This window comes from Nothobranchius furzeri, chromosome 18, assembly GCF_043380555.1.
Source record: "Nothobranchius furzeri strain GRZ-AD chromosome 18, NfurGRZ-RIMD1, whole genome shotgun sequence".
Classification (NCBI taxonomy): Eukaryota; Metazoa; Chordata; class Actinopteri; order Cyprinodontiformes; family Nothobranchiidae; genus Nothobranchius; species Nothobranchius furzeri.
In genome coordinates this window covers 33,460,802-33,482,929 of record NC_091758.1, presented here as the reverse complement: position 1 = coordinate 33,482,929, position 22,128 = coordinate 33,460,802, and the positions used below count along the sequence as shown (strand labels likewise).

General features: G+C 40.9%; 1 protein-coding gene across 7 annotated transcripts in view; it reads left to right on the top strand.

Moving 5' to 3' along the window:
- LOC107392446 (ryanodine receptor 3) overlaps window positions 1–18,020 on the top strand; it is a 129,941-nt gene extending 111,921 nt beyond the window's left edge. For 4 of the 7 annotated variants that reach the window (XM_070546664.1, XM_070546663.1, XM_070546661.1 and 1 more), the window contains 23 exons: window positions 1,023–1,096; window positions 1,671–1,688; window positions 2,735–2,815; window positions 2,904–2,992; window positions 3,073–3,201; window positions 3,325–3,429; window positions 4,089–4,170; window positions 4,244–5,547; window positions 5,637–5,695; window positions 5,799–5,973; window positions 6,416–6,502; window positions 6,576–6,770; window positions 7,162–7,292; window positions 7,395–7,437; window positions 7,554–7,681; window positions 7,784–7,844; window positions 7,920–8,066; window positions 10,219–10,353; window positions 10,434–10,590; window positions 11,281–11,345; window positions 13,148–13,248; window positions 13,832–13,883; window positions 16,944–18,020. In XM_070546664.1, coding sequence (XP_070402765.1) covers window positions 1,023–1,096; window positions 1,671–1,688; window positions 2,735–2,815; window positions 2,904–2,992; window positions 3,073–3,201; window positions 3,325–3,429; window positions 4,089–4,170; window positions 4,244–5,547; window positions 5,637–5,695; window positions 5,799–5,973; window positions 6,416–6,502; window positions 6,576–6,770; window positions 7,162–7,292; window positions 7,395–7,437; window positions 7,554–7,681; window positions 7,784–7,844; window positions 7,920–8,066; window positions 10,219–10,353; window positions 10,434–10,590; window positions 11,281–11,345; window positions 13,148–13,248; window positions 13,832–13,883; window positions 16,944–17,039 — 3,514 coding nt within the window. In that variant the 3' untranslated portion in view covers window positions 17,040–18,020. The remainder of the gene's footprint in view (window positions 1–1,022; window positions 1,097–1,670; window positions 1,689–2,734; window positions 2,816–2,903; window positions 2,993–3,072; window positions 3,202–3,324; window positions 3,430–4,088; window positions 4,171–4,243; window positions 5,548–5,636; window positions 5,696–5,798; window positions 5,974–6,415; window positions 6,503–6,575; window positions 6,771–7,161; window positions 7,293–7,394; window positions 7,438–7,553; window positions 7,682–7,783; window positions 7,845–7,919; window positions 8,067–10,218; window positions 10,354–10,433; window positions 10,591–11,280; window positions 11,346–13,147; window positions 13,249–13,831; window positions 13,884–16,943) is intronic. The other 3 variants (XM_070546666.1, XM_070546665.1, XM_070546662.1) reach the window with 1 other exon arrangement.
- The last annotated feature ends 4,108 nt before the right edge of the window (window positions 18,021–22,128 follow it).

Here is a 22,128-nt window from a genome sequence, read left to right as displayed (position 1 = left end):
GGCTTTGTGGGAAGATATTTGGTGCATATTTCAGTGTTAGTGTTTACGCTTCACCAACAACTCTTTCAGTTTTACAAATGCTGGCTGTTTGGCGACACCTGCAGATATTATTACCTACTGAGTTACAACCAATCATCATGAGTTAACCACAAGTCCCGCCCAGTGAAGCTAATGGGCCAAGTATTGGGCCATTCCCATCTGTACCGGGTCGGCCCGGGCCAGGTAGCGTAGGTTGTTTATATATCTGGGTGGCCTGGTATTTTTCCGGGCCAACCAAGGCTCATTCTCAGCCCTCTTCTCGAGGGGGTCTGCTTCAGGCCGACCAGGGCCAACACGCCCACTGCTGACAGCAAATTCACACCTTCCACTAGAGCAAGCCTCTGATTGGTGGGTAGAATCAGCCCACATGGGCTTAAGACAAGGATGTGTGGAATCAACCGGGCCAGGATGAGGCCGACTGGGGCTACCTGGCCCGGGCCGTCCCGGTACAGATGGGAATGGCCCATATGAGAAACCCAGTTCAGGTACCCTTTAGAACGGCCCAGTGAAATGGAAACAAGCGCATGAAGGTCCGGTAAAATTAGCTCTGATAATGGAAACAGGGCTATTTTATTTTTAAAAGGCCTTTCACCGACAACATTTTTAAGTGTTGTACAGCATAGATCACATTTAGTTAAAAAGTGCAAAACAAGCATTAAAAGCACAAGAATTTAAGATCGAGACATAAATCTTTAATCAAAATTGATCAAGAATCAATTTAAGATCAGATCTCATTAACCACTCACTAAAAATACCTGAAAGATAACTAATCTAGGAAAATGAAATAAATGGAAATCTTAAAGTTTAATGTTTGTTGAATTGTTTTCATGGTTCCAGTATAAAGCACTAAATTATAACCCTAACTGCTCCAAATGAACAAAAAACAAACATTTTTCCTTCTGATTTATTTTTAATGGTGTAGATGTAACGACATTTGGAAGGTTATGAAAGTTCAAAATACACCCTTTTCTTTTTTCTGACAGTGTCTTGGACTTGAACGCTTTTGAAAGGCAAAACAAAGCTGAAGGTCTGGGGATGGTTACTGAGGAGGGATCAAGTAAGTAAGGAATGAAAAATATGGTAAACTCTCAGATGATCAACTTGGAGATTTGCAACCATGCAAGAAGCCTTATTTTGACATAACTGGTCTCATTCTGATTCACAGTAAAAAAAAAAAAAATACCTACAAAAGAATTTGACCCCGTCGTCATGCCATTTGTTTCTCGTTTCATGTTGTCATGTCATCCTGCAGGCGAGCCTCTGCTACTTACTGTATGTCCAAGTCCTGTCTGGGCCTTAAAAGCATGAAGCCTCTGTTTAAACTGATAGGTTGCATACAGTAGATGAACATATTTTTATCATACATGCAGCAGATCATTGTCACTTCATAATGTCAGGCATAAGTGATGGTAAATGTGACTTTGTTTAACCTCTAAACACCTTCCCGGTAAGCAGACTGCACATTAAGACTAAGAGTTGTTACTGTGTGTCAGCGTCTTATCGTATCTGCAGTCCTATCATTATATTCCTGTTCCTACCTCTGCTGATTGAATATTGATGTCTTCTCCTTTGCTTATGTCTGCTTTTTGTTTTTTTTCTTTCTGATCATGTTTTTATGTCATCGGTTGCAGTCAACGTGAGTGAGCGGGGTAAATACACGGCTTAGATTCTCCTCATTATATGCAAATGCTGACATCTTGATTGCCATCCGTCCCGCTCTCTTCTTCTTCTCTTTCCTACTCCTGCTCTTTTTTCTGAATGCATTCAAATCTTTGTATTTGTACCCTGGACTGATTTAACGCATGCTTGCTCTTTTGACTTTTGTCTGCGATCCAGCTTCCAAAAATTGACTGAAATCTATTCCCTCCTTATTTTTCAGAAATTCATTGCTTGTTTGTTTAGGACCAATGTTTTATTTTTTATATTTTATGATACTAACCAGTGTGCATTAAGGGATAACTCCCCAAAGCTTTGTTGGTATGAACAACAAAGCTCAGTACCTCTCTGGACTTGTTTTAATTTTTGAATTAATGCTCTTGACCTGTTTTATGTGCTCTAAACAAATGTAAGTGCTCATAATTTTGAAGTGTTTAAAAGCAAGAGAGCAGCTTAATGAGAGGCTAAAGCTAAGCTCATACACCTGGATAGACATATCGTAATTTCCGGACTATAGAGCGCACCTCAATATAAGCCGCGCCGGGCTAAAAGCTGCAGATATCTACTGAATTGAAAACGTAGTTTAACTGAACGTAACTGAACTGATCGGTATCAAACAAAACAGAAAAGTTATTGATTAGTTTATTCATCATCCTCCTGCGCACTGAAACCACTGAAGTCATCATCTTCTTCAGTGTCGGAGTTGAACAGCCTCAGAAGAGCTTCGTCACATACCTTTACTGTGGCGATGTCAGTGTCGCTCTCCGCGTTGCTGTCATCATCCCGGGATGAAGCTGGGAAAACAAGCAGTGTCATTTTACTGTGAAAAAAATCCTCCTGGACACTTTCCGTAGCACTCCTTTAACCATTCCTTCATTAGACTTTCCAGCATCCATCCTTTCTGGCTGACTAAAGCCGCACCTCATTGTAAGCTGCATGGTTCAAAGCGTGGGAAAAAGTAGCGGCGTATAGTCCGGAAAATACGGTAACTTATTTTCCTCCTTCAAAAAGCACAATTAATGAAATTTCTTGGTTCTAGGTTCCAAAGTTCTGCAGAACGACGAGTTTACTAAAGATCTCTTTAGGTTTCTGCAGCTTCTCTGTGAGGGCCACAACAACGGTAGGTGGACTTATCCATGTCATGATTTTACACATTCAAGCTACATTTTCCTTTCCTTTAGAGAGTTTAATTCATGTATTTTCCTTAGATTTCCAAAACTTCCTGAGAACTCAGACAGGGAATACAACTACAGTTAATATCATCATCAGCACAGTTGATTACCTGCTAAGACTCCAGGTAACACATTGTGGAAGGCAGATCTTTAGTGCAACTCACCAAAAAGTATGTAAAATAAACGTATTTGCCTCTTTTTTCAGGAATCCATCAGCGATTTCTACTGGTACTATTCTGGTAAGGACGTCATCGACGAGGCTGGGCAGAGGAACTTCTCTAAAGCTCTAGCTGTAGCTAAACAAGTCTTCAACTCTTTAACTGAGTACATTCAGGTACTTCATCACAACATGTTGCTCTTCAGATAAATAAAAAATGAAATACCATCAAACAAAATCTGTAAATGATTTGATATTGAAAGGATGCATTGTTTATGTCTCTGTTTGTGTGTTTTCCAGGGTCCGTGCATAGGTAACCAGCAGAGTCTGGCTCACAGCAGACTGTGGGATGCAGTTGTGGGCTTCCTGCATGTTTTTGCCAACATGCAGATGAAGTTATCCCAGGTATGTGCATCGTGTCAACTGTCAAAGCCAAGAATGAAATGCAGAGCAAACGAAGATATTGTCTTTTGAAGCCAGTCCTCTTGATTTAGATGAAAAAAAAACTTGAAAATTATGTTTTTTTCCTTATAAGTCCACTAGAGGGCACTCTGGCTCCAAGAATAATCTCAAGCTACTGCGGTACAGTTAGTTACACATGAGTCCACTTAACCAGCTGATATACTGTATGTGTTCATCAATAATGAGCCTGATAATCCAGTGGTGAGATATAAAAGCCTGACTAACCTAATGTCGTAATCGCCTCCAACGCAGCAAAGCCAGAATAAGGGAGAACACAGGTGGAAGGGTTGAGTTAAGCCCATGAGAGTTAGGTTTAGATTTATGGGATATTCAATACAAGATCCGTAGAGACACTAAATGAGTCAGATTGGCCTGGCCATCTGCTCTCACAGAGTGAAATAACATCAGCCCTGGTGATGATGGATGGATGTTGTGTAGAGGGATCTTCTGGGTCCCTGCAGAATCTAAAACAGCCTTCATCTGTTCGAATGTTGGTTGGGTTAATAAAAAAAGACTGCAGAATGCATCCTAGGAGGCCAACAGCGATCCAACTGATATATTCATTGGGTTTCTTTGTTTTTTTTTCTCTGTGCTCTCAACAGGATTCCAGTCAGATTGAATTACTGAAGGAGCTCCTAGATCTGCAGAAGGACATGATCGTCATGATGCTCTCTCTTCTAGAGGGTTTGTCTCTTTCGTAACTCAAAAAAAGGCAAATTTGGCGATGTCTCTACATCACCTTTGTTTTGCATCACAGGTAATGTCGTCAATGGAACCATTGGTAAACAAATGGTGGACACCTTGGTGGAATCGTCCAGTAATGTGGAGATGATTCTAAAATTCTTTGACATGTTCCTCAAGTTGAAGGATTTGACTACCTCAGACAGTTTTAAGGAATATGACTCAGAGAGCAAAGGGGTCATCTCAAAGAAGGACTTTCAGAAGTCTATGGAGAACCAGAAACAGTATTCTCAGTCTGAGATTGAGTTTCTTCTCTGCTGTGCTGAGGCTGATGAGAACGATCTGTTTAGCTACAAGCAGTTTGTGGAACGATTTCACGAACCGGCGAAGGACATTGGCTTTAACGTAGCCGTGTTGTTAATGAACCTCTCGGAGCACATGCCCCATGATGCTCGCCTGTCGACATTCCTGGACTTGGCTGAGAGCGTCCTCAGCTACTTCGAGCCCTTCTTGGGTCGCATTGAGATCATGGGCGGAGCTAAGCGCATTGAGAGGGTCTACTTTGACATCAGCGAGTCGAGTCGGACGCAGTGGGAAAAGCCTCAAGTGAAAGAGTCCAAGCGGCAGTTCATATTTGATGTGGTCAATGAAGGTGGGGAGAGCGAGAAGATGGAGCTGTTTGTCAACTTCTGTGAGGACACTATCTTTGAGATGCAGCTGGCTTCTCAGATTTCAGAGCCAGATCCCGTTGAACATCAGGACGAAGACGAGGATGAGAGCCAGAGTGTGGCAGAGAATCAAGAAGAGGAGAGCATAATGATGGAGTCTTCTTCAGCCTTCACCATTGCCTGCATCTCAATGAGAAAGAGCCTCTGTAACTTCCGACAGATGCTCACTCTAAAGAGCATGAGGCGGCAGTTCCGGAGATTCAGGAAGATGAGTGTGAAGGAGATGGTGCAGGGGTTCTTCTCCTTCTTCTGGATGATCATCACAGGCCTCTTCCACTTCATCCACAGCTTAGTTTGGGGTTTCTTCCACATCTTGTGGACCACTCTGTTTGGCGGTGGCCTAGTTGAAGGTGCTAAGAACATGAAAGTGACGGATATTTTGGGGAACATGCCAGACCCTACTCAGTTTGGAATCCACGGAGATGTTTTGGAAACTGAAAAGATGGAGGCGAGTGAGACGTTGGCTTTAGAGGAGATGGGTCAGATGGCTCAGGGTGACGGAGCAGAGGCTGACCTGATGGCCGAGCTGCTCAACATACAGCCCAAGAGGGAGGGCAAGCATGGGACTGAGCCAGGTTTGGGGGATGTGTCAGAGGTGGTGGTGGGAGACGCCCCTTCAATAGCCAGCGCTGTCAAGCAGAAAAAGGCTCAGGTTAGTACTCACATTTTGATCTGTTGATTTACATAAATAGAAGATTGCTTACCTAAATCTAAAAAAAAACCATAATATTTTTGCTATAGATAGCTGCAAAAAAGAGAGCTGCAAATGGAGACTACAAGTCAGACTCAGAAAAAGGAGAGTGAGTGCAGTTTGTCAAGTATTTGTAAATGCTCTCTGTGTCCATTATGTTTCTATAAAGGCCTTCTCTCACTGTCTAGTAATAACTGGATTTACACTTACAGTTCAGAGGACGGAGAGAAAAGAGACCCCGACAAGTCCAAAGACGAATCCCCACCAGAGCCCTTGGTAGAAGAGAAAAAAGCTCCAAAGAAGAGGCTCGGCCTGAGGAAAGAACCACCAGAGGCCTTCATGGCCAGCTTCTTGGCTGGCTTGGAAATCTACCAGACAAAGATGCTGGTCAGATTATTCCCCCAATGCACCTTTCATACATTCATTCATAGAACATTCTCAGATTTGAACCAAATCTGATTTGCGAGCCTGAAAAACCCTGTTAGTTCAAAGAAAATCTCATAGTTTGTAGATCTCAACTAAAAGCATCTCATAATTCTGTCTTCGACTGGCAAAATCTTAGTAATGGTTGGAGGAAAATGTTTTATTCTGTAGAATAATTAGAATTAGTATGAAAAACAACCACGCTGTTTAGAAGCCTGTTGCCATGGCAGTAACCAAAGGGATGCAGAAAGCACCAGAACTGAGACAAAATGAGTAGACTATAAAATAAACGGCCTCAAAAACATTTTTCCCACCACATCTGATTCTAATTACAACCTGCTTTACCTCCAGATAATCTATAGCAATTAACACGGTTTTATATTACTAATAATAGTTTTTCCCACAGAACTATCTTGCAAGAAATTTCTACAACCTTCGCTTTTTGGCGCTTTTCGTTGCATTTGCAATCAACTTCATTCTTCTCTTCTATAAGGTACAGTTGCTGTTTAACCATCCTGACAAATATAGTGAAAGGTCATCTATAAAATGTCTGAAAACTTTTTTAGGTGACCGGTGATTACTCAGAGGAGGAAGACCCCTGGAGCCGCCGAGGAAGACCTGGAGAGGAGGAGGATGAAGGAGCGCTGGAGTACTTTGTCCTGCAGGAAAGCACCGGTTACATGGCACCGACGCTTTGCTGTCTGGCAGTACTACACACCATCATATCTTTCTTGTGTGTAGTAGGATATTACTACCTTAAGGTACAGATTCAATCTTTTGAACATACGTGTTCTCTGATATTTAAACTTTGACTTTATTTTTTAAAAGTTACCATTCTGTCTTTATTATTGACATCAAAGTTGGAGTCTGTATTGTGATGTCATCAAGGAGGAGGAGATTTAAAAATTTGAACAGCATCTTCTGGAAGCAGCTGAAGGCCCTGCCTCTTACCACGCATGCACACACAATTAGCCTTGTAGCACTAACAGACCAGTAATGTTCCTGCTCAGACACACCTGATTCTAACTGCTAATTGTCTCCTCAACCTTCATCGGGTTCTGCAGGAGCCACTTATCATTCACTTTAATCCAATCTGAAATCTTGATGATGGGTGATTTTTAAAGTTTTTTCATTTTTCTGTGCTGTGATTAGGTGCCTCTGGTGGTGTTCAAGCGAGAAAAGGAAATAGCAAGGAAGTTAGAGTTTGCTGGCCTCTACATCACCGAGCAGCCGTCCGATGATGACATCAAAGGACAATGGGACAGGCTGGTCATCAATACTCCGTGAGTTAACACACACAAAAAACTGTAATTAAACTTTGGTCCATAATCTCTTCTAAACAAATGTTTTGATTCTTATTTTGTTGTTTTTCTGGTTTTAATCAGTTCTTTTCCCAACAACTACTGGGATAAATTTGTCAAACGCAAGGTAAGTGGCTTCATTTCAGTTTAGTTAAATCTGTAAAGCAAACAAAACTGTGACGATGTTTTTGAAACATAAAATGTCCTTTATGTTACGTGTTTTTCTGTGGTTGCTGTTTGAAGGTGATAAAAAAGTACGGAGACTTGTATGGAGCAGAGAGGATAGCGGAGCTGCTCGGGTTGGACAAGAGCGCTCTGGATTTCAACCCCACAGAGGAAACGGTTGCCAAGGAGGCCTCGCTCGTCTCATGGTGGGAGATTAGAGCAGAAAATAGCCATCAGGCAGGAACTGCTTAGAGCAAAAATAGAGGTCAAACGAGACCTTTTTTATAAACTACTCTGGCTTTTGACAGGTTGAGCTCAATTGATACAAAGTACCACATCTGGAAAATGGGGGTCGTTTTTACAGACAATGTAAGTTTGACGCAGAGCAAATATTTACTCTGTCTTGAATGACCAGATTTGTGATTTTTCTTTAATCTTTTTTAGTCGTTCCTGTATCTGGTTTGGTACACCACCATGTCCATTCTGGGACATTACAACAACTTCTTCTTTGCTGCCCATCTTCTGGACATCGCTATGGGCTTTAAGACCCTTCGCACCATCCTGTCATCTGTCACCCATAATGGCAAACAGGTGAGAGGGTGCAAGCAGGTCCTTCTGTAAGCATGAGGGGCCAGTCGGGGTGTGAAATCTCTGTTCCGGATATCATTGCCAGAGAGGCAAAAAGAAAAGTCAATTTTCTTTTAGGCATCACTTTGCATCTACACTTGTTTCAAGCTGTTACAGACAGAATCATTAGACTTACTGCAGCAGCTGCAGCAGCTGTGGTTACTTCCTGGGACAGCAGTTAAAGTATTAGGAACTTCACATAGATCTATTTCAAGAGATGCTGTTCTTAAGATGAATCAGAGTACACAATTTGGCAACTTTAGCACCTTTAAGGTGCCATTTTTTAAACAATAGTACTAAATTAGGTTATTAATATGCATTTGTTATCAAACGAAACCAACTAATCTTAAACCTCCTGAGATCTGAGCTTATAATTGATGTTTATTTGAAATATCTTCCTACTTTTTTAAATGAAGATTAAATATTTGAACATAGTTTTTGAAATACTGATACAGTTTTCAACTCCAAGCTACTTTCCTTAAAGTGACAGTGTGTATTTTCCCTGGCGATAGGGGGCAGCACATACCTAAATCATTGCAAGCATGCAGTATCTTTGTGCTTGAGTAAAAACTTACCAACGGATGGCCATTAGGGTCAAAAATCCCTAGGAGCACAACCTCCAGCAAATGACAAGCACATCTGTCTGCCTTTCATCACTGACAGCCAGTGAAGAGGTAAATGTGTAAAGCAGCAACATTTATGAATGATGAAAACTTTGCACCCTTCTGCTACAAATCAGTGAATGCATTTTTCCTCACGGGCTCCCGTAGAAGGAAACATTGCGCCTAATATGGCATTGCCCGGTGACTTAGACCCACTCCCATGTATTATAGAATCATTTTTTTGGTTATATTTTATGAAGCCACCGATATTATTCAACAAATGGGAATCATTTTATTTATTTTCAACAACATTTCGGTGAATATCGCTAGAGATTATTGCTAACAACTACACAATGTCTCTTTAAGCAGTTTAAAAGAAGAATTTGAGCATTCCCCATCGGGTTTGCCTTCAGAAATCACACGTGGGCCTTCTGTGAGGTTGCCAAAGAAATGAAGCCTTTTTCTGTACTGAAGTTGTTTTCCTCTAGACAAAACCACATTGGGTTGTCCTCAATATTCCCAGATGGGCCACTAGCATTGAGCCTTAACGAGCCTCGTAACAGTTTTTGCTCTTAAATGTTTGATTAGATCAATTTACATATGTCTAATGAAACATTTGAATGTTTCTGGAAAGTTAAATCTAGAGCTGATCAGTGTTTGTATGTAATATGCAAAATGCACCTTTAGCATCCTTGTGTGCTGCCATGTGGGTCTCTACTGCCTCTAGACACTCTCCACACTTTAAAATAACCCATCTAACCATCGACCATAAGACTATATGCATAAAAAAATTGTTATAGGTCTCCTATAATATATGCTCCACAAGATGTGCAATTTTTTTGTTAAAAATTCATTTGCTTTTTTCACATCTCATGTTTTCCCATCTGGTCTAATCTGCATGCCTCACTCTGGACTTATTTAGAAATGAATGTTAAATGAAGTGTTATGAAGGATGGATGGTTGACTGTAAATTGAGTGGAACCTAAAGTGCACCCAGCCACACTTTTGACTTTTGCACTCAAATGGCTGAAATATCCTCATTAAAAATCTAGTCAGCAACTCTAAAATGACTAGAGGCATAAATCAAACATTAATTTCACCTTATTCTTTGGGGTTGGAAATAATCCAAAATGACGTGAGGCATCACTGATCCCTCGCTGACTGAGTGGACTGAAGAAAAAGCTGAATGCAGCTTACTGACACTTCCGCTGTAGTTGCTAGTTAAGCTGAGAAGACCACTGTCTCAGCAGCATCTAGATTTAATGTTCTGAGTTTATTCTGATGACTACATTTCTAGGGTGGGATTTTAAAAAAATGACTTTTATACATTTCTGAACCAACTTCCAAAGTTCTTAGCCACACATCCCTGTGCTCCTTCTGAGGGACTAACATTTATTGTCGAGAACAAGTGGAGACCAGCAGCTCTCCCCCTGCTGTGCTGATTGTGTTCCTAAACAAACCAGGTAAATTCCTTAGTGCAGAATGGGAAGGTTGTTCATTTTGTGCCTGTGCAGCTGGTGTTGACTGTCGGACTGTTGGCAGTCGTCGTTTACCTCTACACGGTGGTGGCCTTCAACTTCTTCAGGAAGTTCTACAATAAGAGCGTTGATGATGATGAACCGGACATGAAGTGTGATGACATGATGACGGTAAACAGACGTTCCACTTGAGTACATTCAACGATTAGATTGTCTCTTAACTAAATCTCACTGTTTGTTTATTTTTACAGTGTTATCTGTTTCACATGTATGTTGGAGTGAGAGCAGGAGGCGGCATTGGGGATGAAATCGAAGACCCTGCTGGTGATCCATACGAGCTCTACCGCATCCTTTTTGACATCACTTTCTTCTTCTTTGTCATTGTCATCCTCCTGGCTATCATTCAGGGTGAATTTGAGCTTCTTACCATTATATATATTGTTTTCTCAACAAAAACCCCGCAACATTTTTAATCAGGAAATCATCTTTGCCTGAATTAACATAAAATAGCTTTTGGTCCCCAACACTTATGTTATACTCCCAGGTAAATATTTAAACAGCTTTTAATCAAATCAATCAATCAAAGCTTTATTTATAAAGCGCCTTCCGCAACCCTGTCAGGAAGCCCAAAGCTCTGAACATAGTTCAGTTGAAGGTATGAAAAATCAAAAATAAAAGCAATTCAAATTACAAAATACAAATGACAAAATAGGTGAAACATTCTGGACAATGGATTGAGTGAACCAATGAAAACTGTGAAATAAATTCAACATAAAAGAGGGTCCAAATCAAACATGTTCTGGAAACGCCAAGCGGAGGAGGTGTGTTTTTAGGCGACTCTTAAAGACTGGCAGAGATGGGGACAGCCTAACTGAGGGTGGCAACTGGTTCCAGAGTGACGGTGCTAGGACTGAGAAAGCCCGGTCCCCGCGAGTACGACACCTCGAACGAGGGACAGCGAGCAGGCCTTGGTCAGAGGAGCGCAGAGCGCGTGATGGGGAATGTCTGTTCAGGAGTGTGGCTAGATAGGGGAGATCCGTTTTACTTTTAAAACAAATTATATTTGATAAACTTACATTTGTTATTTTGTGTTTACAGGTTTGATCATTGATGCCTTTGGAGAGCTGAGAGACCAGCAGGAACAAGTCAAAGAGGACATGGAGGTGAACAAATATTTTGCTCTCATTAAAGCTTTTATAGCAAATCTGCGAACAAGCTAGTTTTTGAATGCAAACACCTTTGGGTACCTTCTTTGATCTGCGTCCACCGGAACCATAAAGTCACACTGCCAGATGAAACAATGCGCACAGTCTCTGTTTTCTAGGTCCAAACGTCTTTTGTTGTCCGTGACTTTGAATGGTGTTTTTCTTTTTGGGACTAAAGTTGAAGTGGTAGCAACCGGATGTTTCTCCTCTGATATTATTGATAATGATAATGATAATGACCTGCACTTGTGTAGCGCCTTTCAGAGTAAGGACTCCAAAGCGCTTTACAGCATTACATTATTGAGCCACAAACCTCTCACACCAGTGGTGTTCTGTTGCAAACTACACAAGTGCGTAATGCATAGAGGACCCAGGGAAGTGCAGAAGTGCAGCAATTTGGCGAGAGCGACAACTGGATGGTCCAAATTGTGTTAATGGCACAAACACAAAAAAGGGATGTGGTCACTGTTGACAATTAGTGAGCCCGTGAAGTTGCCAAGTGTACGTCAAGCTAGCGCTGCAGTGCTGGCATTTTTTATTTGAATTGAATGGCAAAAATCTCTTCAGTTAGTTGAAGAACTGAAGACAGTAAACAGGAGTGACCCAGAAGTTATTTCTTGTACCCTTAATAAGCCATGGCATCCATTAGTTTTACTATAACATCTGGGGTAGCAGTCAAGTGGCTTATGTTGACCTAACATTGCTAACGGTGAATTACGTGTAATAAAATCTTCCAACCGTCAAACACCTGAGAGTGCTAACACCAGATATAACAATGTATTTATACTTCTGAACTTATTGTCTATGACTCGTCTTTGTTGCCATCTACAATCTTCTGGCCCTGATCCATAACAGCCATGAAATGAATGATGGTAACTTTTAGTTTAAATAAATTGACTGCAGTAACCAAATTTGACAACTTAATGTCATTCTTGCTTCATTCTTACATAATGCACCTTTAAAGGTTTGCATCCAGTTACACCTGGAGTAAACTAACTGCATCTCAAAGACCATCAGCAGTCAAACTTACTGGTGTGAAAGTCTGGAGCTGCTTTTGCTACTTCAGGATCTGGAACCACGAGTTCTTCTCTGACCTTTGACCTTTAACATGCAGATTATGCTGGAAAACCCATTGTGGCTAATTTTAAACAATCCTGTAAAAAAGTGAGACAAAGTTCCTCCACAGCAATGTGATCTTCTCATTACAACTGCCACCAAGGGTATAATTAGGTTTAGGGGGGGGGGGGGGCAATAACTTTTCCACACTGGGTCAGATTGGTTTAAACAGTTTTTGAAATGGAATTTTCCTATACATCTTCAGAGCTGTTCCAAGATATCCATAGACTAGAGAGATAGGGAGCTTTTCAAAGCTATTTAAAAATAGTCCTTCCTGAAGGTTTTGACAGCCCGGCACAAAACAGTTTAACAGTTATCTTAGCATGGAAACATAAATGTTTATTCAGCTACATACATTTGAATGAGTCTAGATAACCTCCCATAAAATATTCAAGGTTATTTTCCGACATCAAAAAGCCTCAAATCTACATAAATGTGTAACACAGCAGCCAACAGGCTGAGAGGTGCTAATCAGGTTAAACAAAGTGGTGTTTAACCACTTTTGTTGGATTTGAAGAAGGTGGGGGGGCCAACTTCACTCAGGTGTCATTTAGTGCAACGTCCAATCTCTTTTGTTGATTTCTGTAGCTTAACAATAAAACTCCAAAGTGTCCTTTAATCATGTTCCTATTTTCTTTCCGCAGACCAAATGTTTTATTTGTGGCATTGGTAATGACTACTTTGACACCACGCCACATGGATTTGAGACTCACACCTTGCAAGAGCACAATTTGGCCAACTACCTGTAAGTATAAATACAAAATGTAATTACATGTGCAGTTCCTCTTTTCTGCTAACTGTTGATTGACAGATTACGCACATGAGTGATTAATAGCTGCAGTGATCCAGATCACTTCATTCTGCAGATATCCTTCATCCAGTGTGCATCCTGTGATTCTGTAATACCAGAAAGTTTCACTTCATTTACTCTGGCAGTCAGCTGGTCGGTGGATGTGAGACGACCTCATTATGTTGCCTCATTACTATTTATTGCTATCAACTTAATAGTAAAATAGGTTTTGTGCTAGCGTGGCCTCATGCACTATTCATCATGGTTTAGCGTGCTGTGCCACCCACAGAGACGCAGCAGCTCGTTGCCATTTACTCCTGATTTAGGAAACAACAGGCGACTCTGTGATGGAGACGGACTCGTGTTGCTTTGTTTAGACTCATGTCAAAGTTTGTGAAACCTTCTAGAAAGAAAGTGACATGGCATGTGATGTAGGAATCCAACACAGCGTTTGCATTCCTCTGTTCTGTGTTAGAGCTGGAATTACAGCACATGCATTTGATGTAATGAATCTGTTTTTGACTTATTTTTTTGACAGATTTTTCCTTATGTACCTCATCAATAAGGATGAAACGGAGCACACTGGCCAGGTAAAGCATCCGTTTATACTCCTTTTCCCTGAATATGTCTTGCAGATCACACATTAATTTCCACTTTAACAAAATTCTTTGACAAATCTGTGTTTTGCTACTTGGCTTCAGAGCTTGATTCTTCCAAAATCAGAAAGCCTAAACTTAAAATCCTAAAAAGGTTTGAAAGAACATTTTTGTAACTGTTTATTAGTTATTTATTTTGGGCTACACTTGGACACAGATTCAAACTTTAACTTTACCTGATCTTTCAATTGGGTGAAATTCTCCCTTGAGTGACATTCTGTTTTAAAAAATCCCAGACATGTTTACAAGGAAACTGTTTTGTTGTCATTCAGTCAATGCAGGTCGAGTTAGCATTCAGGCTTGCGCCATATTAGCCTAAGGTTCACGGAGCATAATGGGCTCGACACATGGGAGGCGACAAACGACCGCAATCAGAGAAATTTGTCGCTTTCGCTTTTATTACCTGACACACAGGGGGCGATCCGCGGCAGCGGCCAGTGGCAAAGCCATCTACACGTTCTGTTCCATGGCGAAATCGAAACTTCCGTTATTTTGTTTGGCTGTGTCAGGTTGGAGGACATTAAAGTTATTTAAGCAGTTCAGAGTTTAAAAAAAAGTGGTAGATATGATGTTTCACAAGGTGCTGTTAGAGTTATGTGAAATCTTACTTGTGATTTTACTATATAAAACATAATAATAATCAACTTCTCCTCCATGTTTGCTCGGAGGTGTACGGAGCATCCTGTCCGCTCATTGGTCAGTGAATGAAACCTCCACTGATTGGTCCTCGTCCGAGCGACAGCGATGAAAAGTTGAAAATGTTTCAACTTTCTGGGATCGCGTCGCTGGGTCACCTGTGCATGACACGTGCATGAGCGCAAAATTTCACACTCACGTTTTTCGCGTTTCGCTTGGTAGGAGGGAGACCCTCGATTATCGCTTTGCCGTGCACGTCTCATTGAAAATGAATGGAGGAGAGGCGATGTCGCCTCCCGTGTGTCGAGCCCATAAAACAGTGGTTAGCACTTTTTATTTATTTTATTTATGTAACATTTTGGTTACAATAAATAAAACACAGTAAATAAGTATGGCAATTACTACTATTTTCACAAAATAAATTAATAGGCACACTGCGCTTCATCCAGTTGAGGACCGGTGCTCAACAGCTAGGACCAACGACTGTGAAGTGAAAGAAGAAGGCTGGAGCACTCGGGTCAAAGTAAAAATGTTTCATCGGTGCAAAAAATGAGCTAACATTTTGACATAGCTTCATCATTTGTTCGTTTGTTTTGCACCGATGAAATATTTTTGATTTAACTCGAGTGCTCCAGCCTTCTTCTTCCACTTGTATAAAACAAATTTTGCCAACTCTCAATCCGTTTTGAGCCCTTGTAAATCCCAAAGCTCCCTCCATCTTTCAAAAGCACCGCCAATGTAAATTCTAAACATACAATACCTATTTATTTATAAAGCACAGTTTAGGAATAGCAAGGCAGCTGACCAAAGAACTGTTCAGTAAAACAGCCAAAGGCTAAAACAACACAACAGACACATAGCAAAGGAACTGAGGAATTAGCTAAAACACATAAAAGGCGAAGCATAAAATTACATGTTAAAAAGAGCAATTTAAGAGAACAAGTAAAAGCACTATGCCAGGAAATTAAGGAGAAAACCAATTAAAACCCACTAAAATGATACAAATGAAAACAAAAAAGGCTGAAAAATATCACAAGTTTGCACTAAAAGAGTAACTGATTAATTAAACTCAAAGGAGAAAAGGAAAACAGCACAAAGGCATGCAGAGAAGAGAGAAATGGCCTCTGAGAGTCGTGTACTTTTGAGTGTAGTATGGAGGGAAGGCGATGCTGAAGTGTGACTTAAGGACTTGAACCTTCTTTTTTGTAGAAGGACTTGTCAACTGTTTAAATTTCTTTTGAGACGCAGAAAGCAGTCGACTTATTGGTAGCTTTGTTTGTAACGATTGCTCCATAGCAAACTTTATTTCCAGCTTCCTCCGGCATCATCCCGCTGTGCATGCTAGGAACATTCTCGTTGATTGACAGCTCTCTTTTGTGGATACGCAATTCTATTGGTCAACACTGTAGGCTCCCATAAATGATTCATTTTCCTGTAAATGGAGGGTCTAAATTATGAGAGATTACATATTTGATATAACAGATAATCAAATTTAAGCATTTTTAAAGTTATTTCAAATTTTTAAACATACCCCAACTTTAAGGCTTCTATCACTTTAGCCCATCCCTCAGTAAAAACTGTCTGCTTTTATCAGACAAGAAGGATAAACTAAAGTACAGCATCTAATTTTTTACTAGTAATGAATATTTATATTGTGACAAAAACAGGAAGAAGAATCTACTGTTAGGGAGCTTTAGACATATGGGAAGTTTTTCTGTTTGCAAGTTGACAAAATGATCTGATGCACAGCAGCAATGTGACTGATGGAAATGTAAATATTCAATTCAATTCAATTCAAGTTTATTTATATAGCGCCAAATCACGACAAGAGTCGTCTCAAGGCACTTCACATAATAAACATTCCAATTCACAGTTCATTAAGCCAATCAGAAATAATGTTTCCTATATAAGGAACCCAGCAAATTGCATCAAGTCACTGACTAGTGTCAGTGACTATACAGCAATCCTCATACTAAGCAAGCATGCAGCGACAGTGGAGAGGAAAACTCCCTTTTAACAGGAAGAAACCTCCAGAGAATCCTGGCTCAGTATAAGCAGCCATCCTCCACGGCTCACTGGGGATCGAGAAGACAGAGCACACACACACACACACACACAAACACACACACACACACACACATACACAAAGATAAGTAATGTGTCTATAGTTATATTGTGATGTCTTAGTAAATATTGTATTTGGTGAAAGATAAACTTTATTGTATTTATCCTAGTGGATAATTAAACGGATAAACTAGTATTAGCACATCAAAAGTCAATGAAAACAAAAAGTTATTATCAGGAGGGAGAGAATGTATTAGTGTTTTTTTTTTAACAAAGTACCACCTCTCTTTGCAGGAGTCATACGTCTGGAAGATGTATCAGGAGCGCTGCTGGGATTTCTTCCCGGCTGGAGATTGCTTCCGTAAGCAGTATGAAGATCAGCTTGGATAATGCAGACACATCCTCCTCGCCGCTACCTGTCCGCGTGAAACGGGCTCCAGAAATATTTTATCTACAGATAGAACACACACCGTCGGCCCAGCATTGCTCTGGAGAAGGACAAACACAAGAACTATTTTTTTTTATTATAAAAGCATCAGAGAGGGAAAAGCAACGGAAACTCTCTCAGACTCATTTATTCAGTTTTAGATTCGGGACATGTGATCGATGTGTATAGCCTTTTACTCCACATAACCCCAAGTTATTGCACAATTTATTTATTTTTTATTATTTATATCTAGTGTTTTGAGAAATAGCGGGTGTGTGGGGTTATGCGACAATGTGTCAGTCGATATTATGCACAATGTATGAATGTTGAACCTGAGACTTAATGCCAAAAGAAAAGCAGCAAAGTTTAACAGATCTAGTGAGTTTGCAAAAAAATAAAATAAAATAAAATAAATAAATAAAAAAAATTAAGGAAAGTTGTATTCATATGTGATGTTGCATATTTAGGTCAAATTCTTAGAATGAAGTGGCAAAGAGGTAAAAAAATAAATAAATAAAATGCCTAAACTCTTTATGAAGTGCCTTACAGTGCTGTATCTTCATTACAATGAAGCTATGCAAAACTCTAGTTTTTTTTCTTTATTGTATGTAAGTACAGTAACCCGTAACAGACCAGGTACAAAATGTAGTTTGTGACTGAATTATTTTTCATTTGAAGGTAGAATAACAGCAGTGATTAGTTGTAGTTTGTTGCAGAGTGCAGCATAACTTCAAATGTTCAAGATGCATAAATGACAAGCAGAATTCACCTCTCAAACATGAACAAAAAACTTGCTATTGTATGGCGATTTGTATTTGTTAGCTATGCTGATCTGTGCATTTCTTTTGATGGAAAAGAAATAAATCGTTGAAGAATAATAATGCTCACCTCACTCTTTTGTAAAAACAGAACTGCTTCATTAAAGGTGATCAAGAAAAAATTTATTTCATAATTGTGAACTGTTCTTTTAGCCTCTATAGCTGTATTTTATTGAGGCTCACAATGGCCCAGAAGCCTAGCCTGGAGGGGGGAAGGGGTTGATTTGGATGGCCGAGTAAGAGGGCAAGGACCTCAAGTTGTAGGTTTAATTGGCATTCATAACAATTTGGATATTCAAATTCAACTCAAATTCGAATTCAATTCAAATTCAAAGATACTTTATTAATCCCAGAGGGAAATTAGAGTTTCAGTACACACAATTCAGAGATCAGACATACATACATAGACACATGACAAGAACTGGTGACTGTGGTCATTCGCAACCCTGAGTCGCGCTACCTTAATAGAGATCAGAGGGTTACTTGAGGATTGATTCAGGTGGAGGGGAAAAAAGGCACTTCAGAGTTACCCTCCACCGGGAGGGCAGCTTTGCTCTGCAAAAAAAAAAAAAAAAAAAACCTCAGACAGATATGCAACAGACTTCAGACATCACACAACATAAGTGTCCACTAGGTGGGGTGGTGGGTTTGGGACCGGGGCGGCGTTAGGCCCGGCTACATGGGCTGAAGCCCCGGATGTTTTATGAAAAGCCCCGGATCTAAATCGCGGAAGTAACATGCAGTACCAAAGTCCAACAGACAGCCTGCCTGAGCCTCCACCACTGAAGAAGCCCTTCAGCAGCCGGCTTCTTCTACACTCTGCCTGAAACGCATGAGTGAAGATGGACATAAGGACCAAAAGTACAACGACAGAACCCCAACTTTGATGAGACTGGTGTTGACTCAGGTTTGTGAGTCTTATTTGAAAATATTTGTTGTGCTGCTGGTTTGCCTAAAGTTAGCTTATCAGGTAAAGTTGTTGGAGAAAGAAAGGGAATATTTACTATCATCTCACACTAAACACTAACAGGAACAATACTCTGTCCTGAAAATACTTAATAGATTAAAAATTATGTGGTACAAGACAAATATATATATAATGTTGACTAGTGCGTGTCACGTGTGTGTGCGCGTGTGTGTGTGTGTGTTAAGCCCCGGATCTTCTTCGGTCCTAAATCCGCCCCTGTTTGGGACTATCCACACTTCGGTTCCTGCAGCCACTACAAGCAGCGCATGTCACCTCAGTCTGAACAGGGGGGGGAGCATTGAGGGTTGGAGGGTTGCAGTGACCCTGGAACGATTCGGCGGCCTTCCCGCAGTCCCGCCCAGGCTGGGATAGGAGACAGAGTTGAGTTGCCATAGCGATGACACATTCCACATATCTTCTGAGGGGGAGTTTTCGTTGGAGCCTTGCAGGCTCAAGGGCACCAGATTCCGATTAGAAATTGTTTTGGGGCCAGACAGAGATAATTTCCTCTCTGTCTTACAGTTTGTTGGTCCTCAACCTCTCAAAATCCCAATAATGGACATTAATCTATCCCAATCCGTGCTGATTCGTCCACTCTATCCTAGATGCCATCTATCTTTTGTGCCAATGAAGGAATCTCGGCCAAAGTTCCAAGCTTACGACAATTACGTGAGTCTGAATTCACAGCACGGTGCAAACCATCTCTGAGCTCCGGGAGCAGGCCAATATTCCTCGACAGCTCGTTGATTTTCCGGTAAGCCAGGAATCCTCCAAGGCCAATGAGCAGGAAACCTGACACCAACACCACGAATATCCACACGTCTTCAGAGTCCTCCACAGACAGCGGAGATAAACAAATCAAGTTCCACTGTTTCCAGGAGTCCATGATGTGTCCAACTGGGTCTGTCCCGGAGGGGCCTCCGGGAGCCCCTTCTCCCGTTCTCATCTTAGAAAAAAAATTATCAATCGTGTTGAGTGACCAACTGACGAAGTCCATTTTAGTGATTTCAGTTTCCAGTTTCCAGAAAAAGTGCAGAAGCAGCCGTGCACCCAGCACACAGAGACAGACAAAGGGCCTTGAGGATAAGATATGGAGGAGAGGAGGAAAAAAGCGTCTGCACCCTCCGAGAGCCGGAAGAAAGAATAGAGATGAGAAAAGAGGCTGTTCTTCGTACAGTCTGGAACATGAGTGTTTTCCTCCTGTCAAACAAGAATGTTAGCAGTAGTGCAGACATGTGCCGCTCTACCGTTAGCATTACTGCAACATGTTGCTGACGTTGAAGTAGGTTAGGACATGCAACTTTAAGGGTGTGTGTCCAGCCTTATGACGTGTAATACGGTTGGCTGTGGCTGCCTGGGTGCGTCTCGTGCCTCCTCTTGGTGCCATGTGGTGGTGCTCGGGCTGCCTCTGCCAACCCTGCAACTCCTGGTACAGTTGGCTCCTTTTGATGGCGTTTCCATCTTCTTTGCTGCCTATTGTATCTGTACTCCTTTCACTTCAGCTTTTGAGTGTGTGTGTGTGTGTGTGTGTGTGTGTGTGTGTGTGTGTGTGTGTGTGTGTGTTTGCATGGGATTTGAATGATGGTGGGAGGAGGGAGATATAGAAGGGATCTTGGATGCTAATCTGTGGAGGAGGGTGGTTGTTTTTAATATTGTACCTCACTTTGAGTTGCACTTGTTGCATGAAAAGCACGTCATGACTAAAATTTGATTTGATACCAGATTATTTTCAGAACAACGTGGCCTTTACAGCACTACTAATTTGCATAGGAGAGCAGGTCCGAGACGGCACAGACTTTTAGTATGCTACATTGGACAACCCAAGCTGCTCGTAGTCAACAACAAGGTGAATGCAGTTTTAAATTCTAGGACTGTTTAAAGCTTTGAAAAATGGATGCAGCTTTAGTTCACCCCAAACTTCAAATTACTTGCCTTTGCCGCAGCCTTTAATCAAATAAAAAGTGTGTTGTCCGAAATGGTAGGAACAGGTCTCAGCAGGTCGCACAATGGGAGTTTTAGCCCTATTACCCATGGTGCCACCTGTCAGCTCACATCATGTCACTACACCTCAGGCACCACACCGTGCTGCAGCCTGCTGCTGAGAGCAGCTCTGCCAAGGTTCTGATGGCCCCACAGATTATTTAATACCTTTTGAAATTTAAATATGACTCATTTGCCTTCATTTCCTCCCACAAAATGACTTTTAACTGTAACATTAAAAGGCATCCTAGAGACCGACGCCAGCCATAGATGAGTAAATGCTTCATATTTATTGAACAAACAAAAAGAACAACTTGAACTGAGCTCTTACTTTAGATATTTCGTTCCGACCAAGCAAAAATAATCTTGCATTACTTACCAACTTAACTGACCTTAAAGGGAACAGGAGAAAACAGTAATTTCACATATCAGAGATGTGACCGTGGTACTGTAATTTGACATAATGAAAGCTGTGGGTAGCAGTTTCTAAAAGGAAATGGTTACAATTAAACTGTCAAATGACTGAGGACATTTGACCCTTTAGATCTTTGTCTTTGTCCTAATGCCAACTTTAGACGGTTTACAATGAGTGTAGGACTTTAATTTGCATCATCAACGACTTGTTGAAGAAATCCATGCATTTGTTTTAACCTTTTACCAGTCCAGTATCATAGCAAAGTCTCCTTACTAATTAACTAAACAGGAAAGTGTTTATGTAATGCAAAAATAGTTCATTAAGCTTTTTTGTTGTAGGTTCTGTTACATTTGCCCCCATTAAGAGTTGTGTGTTGAAACTGGGGTCAATCCCTTCTTCTGTTAGATGTCTGAATGTTAAATATGTCATAGTTTTACCTGCTTTCCTGTGTTCAGGTTCTGGAACTCCTAAAATGATCTTTCGTCATTTTAATAATCATAAATATGCAAACTTACACAAATTGAAAGTTTTTAAAGTGTTTCAACCTGGTAACACATCTGCCTTTGTGTTTGATTCTCATGTTACTAACTACTGATGTAATGTGGGTGAAACTCAAGTTCAGCCTGTCATCTTGGACCTTTGCACGCTGCATGGCTGTTGTACAGTGACAGATTACTCAGGAGAACAAAAAACAAAAAAGGGGTAGCAGCTTTAGTCACAGTCTGCGCTGTCACCTAGAGTGGCACCACCTGCAGACAAGCCTCCAATCTGTGACAAGAAACTCCACACAGCATGGCCCCATCAGACTGCTTATCAGGAACACTTCATAGAATATCACGCAACTAACAACTCCTAAATCACCAGAACCAGCA